The sequence below is a fragment of the Miscanthus floridulus genome, chromosome 18 (genome assembly GCF_019320115.1).
Source record: "Miscanthus floridulus cultivar M001 chromosome 18, ASM1932011v1, whole genome shotgun sequence".
Lineage (NCBI taxonomy): Eukaryota > Viridiplantae > Streptophyta > Magnoliopsida > Poales > Poaceae > Miscanthus > Miscanthus floridulus.
The window spans coordinates 59459820-59475332 of NC_089597.1; the positions used below are offsets into that span (position 1 = coordinate 59459820).

At 44.9% G+C, this 15513-nt stretch overlaps 1 protein-coding gene and 2 pseudogenes across 3 annotated transcripts; 2 read left to right on the forward strand and 1 right to left on the reverse strand.

The window, feature by feature from the left end:
- The first annotated feature begins 610 nt into the window (after positions 1–610).
- Positions 611–5224, forward strand: LOC136522734 (uncharacterized). Of its 3 annotated transcripts, none has more exons than XM_066516543.1 (6): positions 611–1321; positions 4180–4239; positions 4332–4415; positions 4493–4603; positions 4697–4942; positions 5028–5224. In XM_066516543.1, the coding sequence occupies exons 1-6, from the start codon at positions 1166–1168 to the stop codon at positions 5046–5048; spliced, it is 678 nt and encodes a 225-aa protein (XP_066372640.1). In that variant the 5' UTR covers positions 611–1165; the 3' UTR covers positions 5049–5224. The 3 variants fall into 3 exon arrangements, with proteins under 3 accessions (XP_066372640.1, XP_066372639.1, XP_066372641.1); XM_066516542.1 differs by having other exon boundaries at positions 4184–4239; XM_066516544.1 differs by lacking the exon at positions 4697–4942 and having other exon boundaries at positions 4184–4239.
- A 1989-nt stretch (positions 5225–7213) lies between these two features.
- LOC136522732 (very-long-chain 3-oxoacyl-CoA reductase 1-like) overlaps positions 7214–15513 on the reverse strand; it is a 29939-nt pseudogene continuing 21639 nt past the window's right edge.
- On the forward strand, positions 8740–10790 carry LOC136521112 (2-methylpropanoate--CoA ligase CCL4-like; annotated as a pseudogene).

The window sequence follows — 15513 nt, forward strand, 5'->3', positions numbered from 1 at the left end:
ATTAATTCTTCCTTTACTCCCGGGCGTAAAAAATACCGAGACTAAAGCCCAAAATCAAAGCGGATGAAAGATCATTTCTCTACTAGTGGGAGCTGCGCCAAAAGGGCCCTAAAAGTGTCCGTTCTCCTCACCCGTCACTACTAGGTTCAAAGGTGATTAATACATAAATCTATCTTTCTTACCTATGTGAAAATCAAATTAAACTTTTGTTTCACATGTTCGTTTATAATAAATTAAATACAATAATTCTTTCACAATGATGTAACTTTTAATGAATACATTTCTACTTATTATTAAAAATGACCTCACAATTGATCTAAGTGTGATAAATAATACATTGAACTATAAACTAAATTCGAGGACCAAGCAATATATTCAAATAATATTTTATTAAATAAAATCATAAAAATCAAATTGACACCGGCTCCCATGCAGAATGCCGAAATTTTTCAAAGTACCTATAGCCGCTTGCTCCTCACAACACCACAAACTCCTCTCGTCTCGCAGATTGAAAGTATTATAGCTTAGGGCTGCTCGGAACCCTAATCTATTCATCTCTTTTCCTCGCACTCCTCAGCTCATCCCGCCGCCTCCCCCTCAGGCCTTCACTTGTTCCCACAGATCTAGAAGGAAGATGCCAGCAACTCATTCCTCTATCGTTCCAATCCTCCCACCCTCGACACAGCGTGCCACTGCCCCCAACTTTGTTTAAATGATCCACGCCGGCAGCCAGCATCCGAAGAATCGGCGAAGGGACGTGCGGATCCGTACAAGTCACACGCGGAGCGCCGGGGGCTGGTGCTGCACGTCATCGAGGCCCGCGGCCTCCGGGAGCGGACAAATCGGCGGTGAGCTCTCAGGTACACCGCACGCACCATCATCCACCGCCCGGCGCCCACCACACGTTGCCTACTTCGATACAGTTGTCTCTGCCGCCAAGGGGGCTCGACGTGACCTGGATCCGGCGTGCCGCGGCCGGGGTCTGTAGACCGCGGTGGGGATGTGAACTGGGCCAGAGCATCTCGGCCTCCGTCTCCGATCGAGATGGGGAGGCACGGGTGGGCGGCTCCGTGTTTACGGTGCGGATGCGGCGGCTAGCCAGCGGAGGGAAGTGGCGCTGGCTGCCTGGCTCGGGCCTGGGCGGAGCGGATGCGGCGAGCGGGCGATGCAAGCTCAGGCCGGGGAGGTGCGGATGCAGCAGCAATTTCTCCGGCCAGGGAGGAGCAGATGTGGTGGCGGGGTACCTCCGATTCCTCGTCGACAGCAAAGCACATCTTCCAGATGCTCGAAGCCATCGTTGGACGCGTCATCGTCCTATGGCGTGAGTGATCGCTCTCCGCTTTTTTAATTTCTCTTCTATTATTGTCTTGATTGGTGGAAAAAGGTGCGGCCCTTATGTGATGCTAGTAAGTGCATGGCGGTGTTTCGTGTGCCTCTATTGAATCGGTGAAATTTGATTGGTTCGCGGCAAGGAAAAATACGCCTTCTCTACTCTTGTACTGATTTTGCATCTCATAAATCTCTAGACATTAGCAATGTCGATTCAGTGTCATATGATCATACCATATTGTATTACTGTTTTTGGTCTAAATGAAGAAACTCAAACTTGAGAGTTCAAAACCATTGGTTCTTCTGAACTGTACTGCACTCCATTCTGAGCTGTGGTTCCACTGTTTATGTAGTTTTTTTTTAAAAAAAAACTTTAGCAGTAGTAGTATTGCACTCACAACTGCAGACGCCCTCTTTGCCGAGTACTGGGGGCACTCGGCAAAGCCAGCCAAGCACTCGGCAAAGGCTTTGCCGAGCGCCGCACTCGGCAAAGGTCTCTCGGCAAAGATTTTATCGGCAAAAATTTCTTTGCCGAGTGCTAAAAATCGACACTCGACAAAGTCTTTGCCGAGTGCCAAGCCCGCACTCGGCAAAAAAATAACTGCCGTCAACATTTGACGCCGGCTTTGCCGAGTGCCTAGGGACTGGCACTCGGCAAAATTTGAATTTTTGCCGAGAGCTAGGGCTCAGCACTCGGCAAAGAAACCATTTTTTTAAAAAAAAAATCTTTTTAAAAATAGTCTTTGCCGAGTGGTACCATCTAGCACTCGGCAAAATTGATCTCTTTGTCGAGTGCCAGGCTGTGGCACTCGGCAAAACTGGGGAAGTGGCTGTTTTTGCAGCATTTTTTTCCAGCTTTGCCGAGTGCCACACCCCTGGCACTCGGCAAGACTTCTTTGCCCAGTGTTGGCACTCGACAAAGCTGGGAAATTTGTAATTTTTTTTTGTTTGTTGCTTTCCTTTGAAAGCAAACACGCAAAACTCATATATAATACATGAGACAGCACACAGGCATTTAGCATCACACAAAACGCATACATAATCCATCACATACATCCATAATACATCACAAGCACATCCAACATCCATCACAAGCACATCCTCCTGCATAATCCATCACACGCACATCCAATGCGCAAATCCATGACAACATCTAAGAAGTCTTCATCCAACACAAGTCCTAGATCAAGAAAAGTCAATGAAACATGAAGGGGCACCACCTACTGCCACTGATCCCAATGGGAGCCTGAAGGGGCACCTCCGTGCGGTTGTGGACCTGTCCAGCCGGGGTGTGTGTGCTGAGGCGAAGGAGTCGGGTTCGAACCCGACGACTGTTGCACAAAAGAGAATTGAATTCATTAGTATCTACACAAGCTAAAGGACTTGATCAACCATATATATATACTCACCGGAGTGCCTAGAGCCAGAGGAGTAGGAGGCACAACTGGAGCGACAGCGACTGGGGCACCACCACACCCGGGAGAGTGGTGCCGAGGCTCGACATGAATGAGAACATGTCCTACATCCTCTGCGCCTCATCCACTTCTGCTATTTCATTAGAGTAGAGTGCCAAGTAACAGATTGTAGTGACTAAAAATACAAATAGAGATCGTTGGCACTTGCAGAAAATACAAACTCTGACAAATGCTAATGACAGAAAATACAAGAAGCTAACATATGCTAGTGACCAAAAAATTCAAGAAGCTAACAGATTCTAGTGACTGAAAATACTGATCGATAGCACTTGAAAATAGTAAAATACAAAGAAGCTAACTGATGCTAGTGATGGAAAATACAAGAAGCTAACAGATGCTTGTGACCGAAAATTCATGTGTGATTAGAAGTGTTGTGCAGGTAAGAGATGTGATTAGAAGAGATGTCCTTGGGTCTAGTGTAGTAGAGTTTAAATTGTAGGTCATAGGGGATTGACAACTTCGGTGAACTTTACTGTAAAATGGTATTTGTAACTGCATATGAAAGGAATATGTAAACAATATGGGTCAAATTAAATTTGTGCCTTTGTACTGTCCCTCTACTGAACAACATATGGCTGTATATACTAAAAAAAGGTTTATCTAGATTGTACTGCACTGTTCCAGTGGGAACTTTTTACTGAGTTCCATGTCCTCTTTGTTCAAATACATTCCATGTTTAGCATCATGTCTTAAGATATGGTATTATCTAGAGTCAGAATCCTGCATACAAGTTTGAATGTGTTCAGCATACAAGGTTTACCTAAATTCGCACGAACCTCGCAAAAACTTGAGCTATATTTTTTTTTAAATTACTTCAGTTTGAATGTGTTCTAATTTGAGATGAGAGTATTATAAAAGCACTTATTATATTGTTTTAGACGTGGGATTATATCTAGCATGAATGAAATGCCTTTCACTTACGCTTTTTGAGCGGAAAGGTATGTGACTTGTTTCCAGTTGCATCACTTCTCCTCTTTCCACTAGCTTGTGTGTTCTTAAGAATATTTTAGAGCGCTCTCTGCTCTTCTTCTTGCCTTTGCCAATGTGCATTGATATGAGCCTGAGAGACGAGAAAATGAGAGAATCTATTACTGTAACTTGGGTGTTCTTTTGGCGAAGTAGGTTACTGCCATTCTGTAACTTAGGTGTCTTATACTAAAAGTTCTCTTGTTAGATTCCATTGCTTTTTTAGAACGAAAATTAAGCAATAGAGCAAGGAAAATAACACAATAATCAAATTTATCAATTTTTGCAATCCCTTCTGTTTAGGAAAAAAATTACAGTAGGAGCACCATGATCTGCTTTATGTTAGATGCATCCCATATCTAGTATTTGCTCTATTTTCTATGTTTTCATCTAATTGCTTAATTTTTAGATAGTTCACTGTGTTGCACCCAACCAGAATGATGGATTCCTTGAACACAGGGATGAATTGGTAAAGTCACTTTTTTGTGAATTTAATACTATTTTATTCACAAAGGATTTTTTTATATTAACTCATGCTACTGTCTTTTTTCTCTTTACTAGAATAAAAAAACATGTGAGTCTGAATATAGTGATGATGACAGTCTACTTTTATCCACCACAAGTAAAACAACAAAGAAACAAAAGGTATCTCTGAACCACACTTTGTTGTATTTATACAGGAATTTTTGTCTTAATACTTCATACTTCATTTTATGTGTAAGGGTCATCATGGAGGGCCTGGAGAGACTATGACCATTGCACACGAGGAGGTGGCTCATGGCAAGGTTACATGCAACAAGCGTCAAGCACCTAAACAACTTCCTGTAATGAAGGTAGATGAACATAATACACTTGTTCTAATTGCATGATCTTGATGTACAACTAAAGGTTGTTGGTCACTAAGAGATTATGTCAAATTAATGTAGGTTGGGTCCATGGTGCTACTAATGACTTCAAAATATCCTAATAAGCCTAATGTGGCCTATGCAACTCTCTTGAGCACTGATCCAGAAGCCATTGTTGGTGGAGTTAAGACAGGAAGTCAATTCTACAAAGTGCATATCGATCATGCTATAGCAAAAGATGAGCCATTAGTGAGGCCTAGGCCTGGGTGCAACAATATTGGTGATGCTCAAGCCAAAGGAGTCTCAATTGCTTGGCCTTCGATGTTTGTATGTTCAAACTAGATTTCTTAACTTACATCATTGTACATATGTGGCCTAATTTGTAATCTTACAACTTACATTTTCTTTGTAGGTTCAAATGATTAATGGTTGAATTCCTACATCGATTTGTACGAAGAATAATGGAAGAAGAAGCAATGGACTTTATGAATCCTAGCTAGTTCTTGATTTTTTCTTTCTAGTATGGACTATGTGTGTTTGCTCTCTAGAGCCATATCGTTATGTACAAATACTATGATTTAATCTGAACAAGCACTATGTTTGAAATCATCCTACTATATGTGGATCTTGTTATGATTATTGAAATTTGTGGTTTATGTGATTTTGCAATGTGTCATGTTTGTGTGATTCTATAATAATCCGTGTGTCACATATATAGACGAAACAAATATTTGTTTTCTAATTTGAATATGTTACAATAGATATAAACAAGTGTTACAAAACAATGTGTTCCTTTATTCCATACTGTGCTCTACCATAACGTGGAAGTGTTACTAGAACTAAAAAAAATGTTATAGCAGACAATCACTATAACACTAGGCAAATGTTCCCATAGATAAATAAATATGTTACAAACTATGTATTCCACCATAATGTTAAGTGTTACTAGAGAAAAAAAAGTGTTACAGCAAAAATCATTGTAACACTAGACAAATGTTCCTATAGACAAGTAGATGTGTTACAATAAACCAGTCTATAGTAACATGGCCAATTGGAACATACAAAAAAATATGTTACTAAGAGAGCTAGTAACACTTTTTCCAACCTACAGTAACAAGTAGATGTTAAGTGTTACTAGAGAAAAAAAAAGTGTTACAGCAAAAATCATTGTAACACTAGACAAATGTTCCTATAGACAAGTAGATGTGTTACAATAAACCAGTCTATAGTAACATGGCCAATTGGAACATACAAAAAAAAGTGTTTGTCGAAATAAATTAACTTACTATGAGAGAAGGCTACTACAAATGTGGTTTATTATCATTGTTGCCAGTAACATTATTACTACAGCTTGTATCAAAACTACTAGAAGTGATAAGCTGTCGTTGCTTTGAAATCAACAGCGGTAATTCGTTATCCCTGTCAGCTGCTTTATTACATACTATCGCCACTTCGAGACCGCACGTAGATCCACGAGACCGCCGTTGGTACTGAGAGAGAAGGCACCGGCCGTCCATATCGCGCTCAAGTGGCGAGATCAGTAGTGAGCTACGGATAACGTTGCCCGACATGCTAAGTAGTGCCGCCTCGTGGTTTTCTCTCTCGTCCCCGTCACAATTTAGGTAAGTCTTGCATTGACTTCATCCAGAAATAACTCATTTAAAACCTGAAATTATTTAACTTTGCTTTCTTCCTTATTTACACTAGTAGTACTTGAAGGTTCAAAGTTTCAGGTGGTAAGTTTCAAACGTTATTTATTTCTTTATAAAAGAAATTAAGGTTCCAAGTATCTAACACAAAAACTCTATATCAGCTGCAAGACATTGAAATCATTTTTTCTTAAAAATATGTTTGGTCTTGTATTTTTTTTCATCTGAAAATTATACAAGAAATCAAGCTGATTGATTCGTTAAAAAAACACCCTGAATGCTAGGACTTTCTTATGTTAAAACCTGGAAGAATCTATCCGACCACTGAATTTCAATATTTCATTTTTTTTCAACCATCTACCCTATAAATATATTGGCCTGATTGTATCTATAAATTGTGCTAACAAAATCAGTCGCTATGGGAGGTTCCAACACCCTCATTGCACCACCTTTATTAAAACTTACACCTAGATACACTTTATAGGGTCCAAATCATAAGTTGTTTTAGTTCCATCTGAAGTCTAACTTTTCTGGATCCAAGTTTATAAGAAAATATGCAAATATTTAAAAGCCAATTATTAACCGGTTTTGCTAGCAATGTACACTGAAATGACTGCAGATCGTCGATCTAGATGACCATTATCATAGATTATCTTATATGAGGTAATAGCAAAGATATATATATATACTTATTTTTTCTCTCTTGAGAAATAGGAAAGATAAGAAAAATATTAGGCAAGGTATCTATTAGCTAGACCTAACATACATCGCATGGATATAATTTCCATTCTTGATCTTATTAGATTTAGCTTTTCTGCAACATTGAAAACCTAATATGTAGATGCATGATAAACTTGCTTGTAAAACTTTTATCGTTTTGTTCACCTGAAATAACATATTTGCATAGTACAGTTTTCAGTACAAAGAGCTATGCAATTTGAAACGAATGGTTCAAAGAACCAACCCAGAGCAATTTTATGGCTTTAATTTGCGTGCCAGATGGTCATATCGCACATAACTTTATAGCTACGACATATACTCCAGTCATTCTAAATTATAAGACCTTTTAGCTTTTCTATATACTCCATGAAAGGATAGAGGACCTTCCCCCCGCGAAGTACCAGGCGGAGCATATATCCTTAATTTATGAGAAAAAAGCGCTTGTGCTGTTATTCTAAAGTCTCTGAAGATCATTGCGTTTCTTTGTTTCCGTAGGGTCAGAACTGTCAACGTGTGTGCCATCTTCGTACCTTGACCCGTCATGTGGTAGAACCAATCTTCCATATCATTCTCAGTCGTCCAATGGGATGGAAATAAGTTTTGACCGTTGCTCCAGGTTGCTACAAGATCCCAAACTTTTTGCAAGAAGGGACGTTCAATGAATAGATGTGTGACTTTCTCTAGGTTCCTTTCACATAGCGCGCAGAAGTAGTTGTTTTTTCAGCCACGTAGTTGGAGGCAAGTCATTGTCCAGAGCCTATTTTGTAGGAGTAGCCAAACCAAAACTTTGCATCGTGGAGGTGCCAAGACTCTCCATCCAAGTTTTGGGAAGTTCGAGGGGATCTGACCGCAAATTGAATGTTGTAGGCAGAGCTGGCCAAGTATTGTCCTGATCCTTCAAAGGTCCAGACTATTACATCTTTATAGGTATCTTCCAAGTTGATCCGGGCTGACTGTAGTGCGTTCCAAAGGCTCAAGTATTCTCTCAGTGATTGTAGGCAATGTCCCTAATCCAGACTTGTCCCTTGATGGCCTCTTTCACCGTTCAGTTCTTTCTTTTGCCCGTGCTTGTATAGGCAAGTGAATAGCCATGATGGGGCTTGGCCATGAAGCCAATTGGAGTTCCAAAATGATGCCTTGCAACCGTTGTAAACTGTTTGAGAGTAAAGAAAACATGTCAGAAATAAAAACTGCAATATTAATATTGGTAGGTGTCAGTTTTGGATTTGAAAGTTGAAACTCGAAAGTTCCATCATCTGAATGCACATTCAGAACCACCGGGTAGTTGACCTGACTCACAAAATAAAGACAAATGGTCGCGGGGCCGGTGGTCTCAAAGTTTAAAGTAGGTTAATAGAGCTGGAATCTATTGACCCAATGGGTACGATGGATCGATACACATATCATATAATAATATTTTTCTTTAATTTGTTAATCTTTTTTTTTGAATAAGCACAGTTGGTGATAATTTGTGATCATATCTATGCTTAGAAGTACACCGAAGAATAATATATTTTAAAAGTAAAAGTAGATAAAACTAAAGGAAATATTTGGCATGTTTTGAACATATTTGTACGCAGGACTATATTTTGAACCAAATGTTGTGTACACGTATGGCATGTTTGGCCAATTCATGAGCAACTACATTTGGTCAGTCTTTATATCCGTATCACAGTGTATTACATGATCTACCAGTTAACTAGATAATGAAAAAGGTACGGCGGCAGTAACAAGTATATAATATACGGGCGCAGGGGCAATATGATGCATTTTATTGTACAGTCAGAACTGTCAGCAGAAACATGGCACAATAGGAACGCATTGTATGCCTTAGGGCCACGGGGCCAAGTCAAAAGCCAGGGCCGGGTCGGCCCATTCTCATCCTCTAATGTTATATCTTTGTGCCTTTGTAGTCTGAAGTTGACAGTGAAAGATACTAGAGGACGATACTATTGTAACTGTAAGCATGGAAAGGGGAACATGTTCACCGTGGCCAACCTTGGAAACAAACCTCCGGGTTCTAGACAGGTGAAGATATCACCGCTCACGCAACGCAAGGCCAAGCCAAGCCGCCTCCGGGCACCCCATGGCATGGGCAATCTCGGCGCGAATCCGGCGAACTCATGCCCGCTCACGCTGCTGGGCTTCCTGGAGCGTGCGGCCACCGTCTTCGGCGACTGCCCCTCCGTTGTGTACCACGACATGGTCTTCACCTGGTCCCAGAGACACCGACGATGCCTCCGGCTCGCCTCTGCGCTTGTCTCCCTCGGCATCTCCCGCCGTCGAGATTCTCCTTGTTTATGCATGTTTTTGCTTCGGTGGAACGTGGAATTAACAAGGCCATGAATCGGACTGCATATATAGGTGTCCTTGCTGTTGCCGAACGTCCCGGCCATGTACGAGATGCACTTTGGCATGCCCATGAGTGGCGCCGTGCTCAACAACATCAACACCCGCCTGGACGCGCGCACAGTCGCCTTCCTGCTTTGCCATTCCGGCTCCAAGCTCGTCTTCATCGACCCGGCGTCTCTAATGCTCATTAGAGACGCGCTCCGGCTACTCCCGCCGGGGCACCCGATCCCGTGCGTGATCGCCATCGAGGATCCTCATGAGGAGTTCCCGGGTGCCCCTGCTGACACGTTAATGTACGAGAGGCTTCTCAACAAAGGCGACCCGGAGTTCGCGTGGGTGCACCCGGTGAGCAAGTGGGACCCGATTGTTCTGAATTACACCTCCGGCACGACGTCGTAGCCCAAGGGCGTGGTGCACTGCCACCGCGGGACCTTCTTGTTCACACTTGACTCACTCATTGAATGGGCGGTTCTGCCGAGGCCGACGTACCTATGGACGCTCCCCATGTTCCATGCCAACAGCTGGAGTTTCCCGTGGGGGATGGCTATGGTCCAACGTCTGCCTCCGCCGCGTCAACGCTGCCACCGTGTACGCCGCCATCGCGAGCCGTGGGGTCACCCACCTCTGTGGCGCGCCCGTCGTGCTTAACATGCTGGCCAACGCCCCCGAGGGCGTGCGACGGCCGCTCCCAGGAAAGGTGCGCATCCGCACGGCCGGCGCGCCACCACCGGCAGCAGTGATACAACGCACAAAGGCCATTGGCTTCGAGATCAGCCATGGGTACACGCTAACCGAGACCGTGGGCCTGCCGGTGTCCTGCACTTGGAAGGGTGAGTGGGACAGGTTCCCAGCGTCAGAGCGTGCACGACTGAAGGTGAGGCAAGGCGTGCGCACGTCGAGCATGGGCAAAGTTGACATCATCGACAGGGAAACCGACAGCAGTGTGCCCCGTGACGGCTCCACGATGGGAGAGATCGTGTTCCGCGGCGGTTGTGTCATGCTCGGCTATCACAATGACGACGAGGTGATGTGAGGACGGGTGGTTCTACACGGGGGACATCGGCGTGATGCATCCAGACGGTTACCTGGAGATTCGAGACCGTTCCAAGGACGTGATCATCAATGCTGGCGAGAACATCAGCAGCGTGGAGGTCGAGTCGGTGCTTTACAGTCATCCGGCGGTGAACGAGGCAGCCGTGGTGGCGTGACCAGACGAGTTAAGAGGCGAGACACCGTGCGCGTTCGTGAGCCTCAAGGATGATGCGGCGGGCACGGTGACCGTGGCCGACATCACCGTGTGGTGCCGGGAGCGCATGCCACAGTACATGGTGCCCCGAACGGTTGTCTTCCGAGCTGAGCTGCCCAAGACCTCCACCGGCAAGATCCAAAAGTACGTGCTTCGGAACCTCGCCATGGAGATGGGGCCGGCCCTCAAGGGCGACGGCCGATGCTAGCGGCAGGCCGTAGCAAATAGCAATAAGGTGTACTCTTTTTTTTTGCGAGTAAGCAATAAGGTGTACTCCCTCCCTCCCTTCTCAAGGATCACCTACATTTTATATTTATAGAAAATATCAGTAACATTTGTATCTCCAAATAAGTGTATTACAAAATTATTTTCAATGAACAATCTAATGATACTTATTACTCCCTCCGTTTCAAATTATAAATCGTTTTAATTTTTTTGGTTCATCCATTTTGCTATATATCTAAACATATTATTATATCTAGATGGATAGCAAAATGAATATACCATAAAAGTAAAAGCGACTTATAATTTGAAACAAAAGAAATATATACTATAAATGTTAGCAAATAGATGTACCAAAAAAAGTCAAAGCGACTTATATTTGATCAATGTTGTGTAGGTTTGACTCTTCGATGTGTGAGAAAGGCACTTACAAGGGGGTGGAGGGAGTAGTGGTTGCCGATTGCTGTCATCCTTGGCATGGGCATGTGTGTCTATTTTCTTGGTTGGCGACAGCATACTGTCTCCCTCACAGAGTGGCTCATTTGGTAGAGCTACAATTTTAACTAAAATAGTTCTGCTTATTTAGTGGAGCAGTTTTTTATTGGGTCCACTTCATACATAAACCCACCTGTCATTGGGTTCACCATTTTATTCCTCTATATCTCTCATCTCTCCTCATCTCTCTCATGGATCTCTCACGCCCGCATCTCTCTCATAGATCTCTTTCGCCATCCCCAATCCCTGCGCAACCACACCGGCACCGGCCCTCCTCCATCGGCACTAGATTCCTCCACCGGCGTCGGCCCCTCACCATATGGCGCTGTGGCGGAGTGCAAATTATGTTGTCACTAGGTGCAGCGCACGAGGAAGCCGGAGCTATGGGTGGTTCCTCCTCGGCTCCTCCAGAGTGTGAGTAAGACAGGGTCCACGAGAGCGAGATGGAGCCGGTTGAAGCTCAAACTTTTCAGCTCCTCCATGGCGTTTTAGCTCCAGTCGACGGGTGAGACCTTTTTTGGTGGAGCTATTGGTTGTGTTGCCGTTTGGTTGGTCACATGGTGAAGTGGCTCCTGGAGCGGTCAGATGTCGTATTTTGAAGAGTTAATAGATCTTAACTTTAACTAAATAAATACTCTGTCTTGACATCCTTCAACACTGTCTACGCTCCATCGCATGTACACTTACATGCCGATGTCGCCAAGTGCTAGCCGTCCACGCGGTCCATTCTCTGGCCCTCAGTCCCTTAGTCCATGCCTCTATGCTCGGCCTTCACTGCTCTGAGTCCATCGTCAACTCGCTTGACCTTCTCCATTGTTGTCAACCATCTCAACGTTCAACACCTGCACATCACAAGACAAGAGACATGTTTGCACACGCACCACTACTCACGCCCTGGTTACTAATCTCAACACTAAATCAAAGCTTGGTCATCTCTTGGCAATCGCTCATCATTAACACGCATAAGCACATATCCACTATGTGTTCGCACTAAGCAATGCATATCCCCTATTTGATCGGCGGGAGATAGTAAATAAAGAGTAAATAATAGTACGCATATTACTTACAGCGAGGTTTGAGCAGAGCGTTTGCTCGGAATGAAGCGCAAATGCCGCGTTGTTGAAGTTGTCGTGCGTCCCAGAGCTGGTGGAGGGTGCCCCTCCGACGAGCGCCCGAACGGGTGCCTCCTCGCGGAGGTGTAGTACGCCGAGCCGGTCGGCGAAGAAGTCCAGGCTTCCAAAATGGAAGGTCTGGGACGGCTCAAAGATGGGTGGAACCCACATACCAATAGGTGGGAGTGCGAAAAACTCCAGTGAGCCGAAGCGAATCGTATCGCCTGAGCCCGCCATGGTGAAGGTGGTGGAAAAGTGGGCCATCTGATGACCAAAAAGTGTTGAACATACAACATCTTCCCCACGGACGGCGCCAACTGTCGGTGTAGAAAGTGACCAACAAGTAAATATTTGCAGTTTTGCCATACGTTGTGATCAGAGGTGGCCTAGCACTCAATGACACAGGGTTTATACTGGTTCAGGCAACGTGCCCTACGTCCAGTTTGAGTCAGTCGGTGACTTTATTCCTGAGCCCAGGCGAGAAGGAGAAAGATGGGGTGTACGAGAGGTCCGGTCGGATGGACCGAGAGCGACAGAAGCTCCGCTATGAGCTAAGTGTTCAAACGTGTGCTTGAGGTCCGAACCTGGCAGTTCTGTGGTTGTGAGCTAGTGAACTAGATCAATCTAATGAATCTGGAAGCACTTGAATCGACCTGTCTGAACTGGCTTCCATTGAATGTTGGGAGAGAGCACATCCCCTTTTATAGATGAAGGAGATGGCCTTACAAGTGAGAGGGAGAGAGTACGTATGCTTCTAAGTCTTGTTACCCACGCTGGCGGGTACAGGATGATGGTAGGCGCCCACACTACTATTGGATGTCAGATGCACGTGGGAGGTTACGTCGTCTTGTTTGGGCAGGGTAGATGTCGGTACCTGCATATACTATGGATGCCCAGAGGCATGTGAGGAGTTTCACCATGTTCACTCGGTACGGTAAATCCCGATGCCCTCAACACTGTCGATGCGCAGAGGCATGTGGGGGGGCTTACCGTATGGGAGTTAATGGCGCCCACAATACTGTAGGCCAAATCTCGGCGCCTACAACATTGTTCGTGTCAGGGCGGTTGCAGAGTACTGTTCCTACAGGTGTACAGGGTATGGTCCCTGATATCATGGTTTGACTTGTGCGCCTTGCCTTGCTTTTCTCTGTTCGTTCTCTGGTCCTTTCCGAGCGGGCGTCCCCGATCTATTGGTCCCAGTCGGCTCATGTTTCGCCAGTCAGAGAATAGCAGTGAGCAGGGTCCTTGCATACCCCGGTCGGAGACATAGGGTCAGAGTCGGAGGTAGTGCTTTGCCAGGCCTTCCGGTCGGAGAGACCGTCCGGAGGCGGCTAGAGACCGAAGTAAGCGCTCTGGTCGGAGAGGTGGGCCGGAGTCGACAAACGGGTGTTGCTCCTCCTTGGCCAGACCTTCCGGTCGGTGATTGGATCGTCCTTCTGGCCTGTTGTTTAGACTCTGGGGCCGACCCATGAGTTGCGCGCTGTATGCTTGGGCCGAGCCTTTGTCGGGAAGCCAGTCCGCGAAGGACCCCAGGTTTATGAACCCGACCCCAGGTTTATGAACCCGACAAGACATGTTGCACACGCATCACTACTCACACCTTGGTTACTAATCTCAACACTAAATCAAGCTTGGTCATCTCTTGGCAATCGCTCATCATTCACACGCATAAGCACATATCCACCATGTGTTCGCACTAAGCAATGCATATCCCCTGTTTGATATCTGTTAGCTCGATGCTCTTCCAAGGATCCCTTTCTGCCTCCAAATCTAAGGTAAAGTTAGATAAAAGCCCAAGTGCCCGAAATGTTTTTCCTTGAAATAAAAAGATAGGTCGTCATGGAATGGAGCTAATAACCTTATCAAACTGGCTGTTAGAATGACATGCATATATCATATCGCGATCCACCAAACACGCTACAATAATATCCTCCGGGAAAGCGAATGCAAAGCCAATAAAGATTACACGTTCCAACCACATAGCCCAACGCTAGTAGGACGCAGTTTACAAAGGACAGTGGCCACTGGCCACTGGCCACGCACATTGCTAACTCTTCTCTCGAAAAGTCGTCCCAATCATCGGGGTGCTCGGTGCAGCCCGTGCCGACCTGAGCCGCTGGAAGAGTGCCCGCTGCCGGAGGTGCTCACGGAGGCGGAGCTAGTCGTGAATGCAGTCTGGCACGACGGCAGCGAGGCACCGCTGGACCCAGTGCCCGGCGTTGGGTACGCAGAGCGCGCCGTGCCCGATCCAGCGCACGGCCGCGTGCGCGTACGCGTCGGACGTTGGCACAAATGGCGAGAAGCGCTTGGCCTTGGCGACGCTCGACGCCATCTTGGTGTCCACGAACAGCGGGGCCGCAGCGTCCGTTATCAGTAGTGTTTGTCGAAATAAATTAACTTATAGAGTTATTCTAATTTAAATAATCTACGTTCATTGTATACACCATAAAATATATTATCATTTGTATTTGATTGGGACCATAAATATAATACTCTTCTTATATAGTACAGAATACAAATATTACATAGCCGGTTGTATGTGATTAGACAATTGCTGATTATAGACAATAAAGTCTTAACTTTAAAATATGTGCAGGCCTTATATTTAAGGGTGAGGGGTGGGGGGTGGGGGTGGGGGTGGGGGGGGGGGGGGGGGTTAACATCTATAGGAAATATGATAGATCATGGAGTACCAATGATATAAGGCCAAAGTATACTTCAGCGTAAATGATGTTTTAAATCCCTCATGGGAACCAACGCACAAGCTTAAAGACCAAAATATATTTCAAGAAGTAGAGATAGAATTACAATGGGAAAATAGAAAGATGCATTGAGAAGTGAGAAGATCAAGTATTTTTGACAAAATTTGAATGCTATAAAGATTTATTTTGGGAGGAGGAGTAAATACAATCAAATAGCTATACTATTTGTCTTTTTTCCTGTGGGACACAAAAATTGTGATTCTGTCCACAACACATTATTGAAGTCATCAATAATGCCTCTGGCGCACTGACCGAAATCCTTGCATTTCAGTAAATTGAAGCCCGGAGGTGAGTTGTAAAAGCTAGCAATTAAAACACATGTACTTCAGGAGTAAATAGA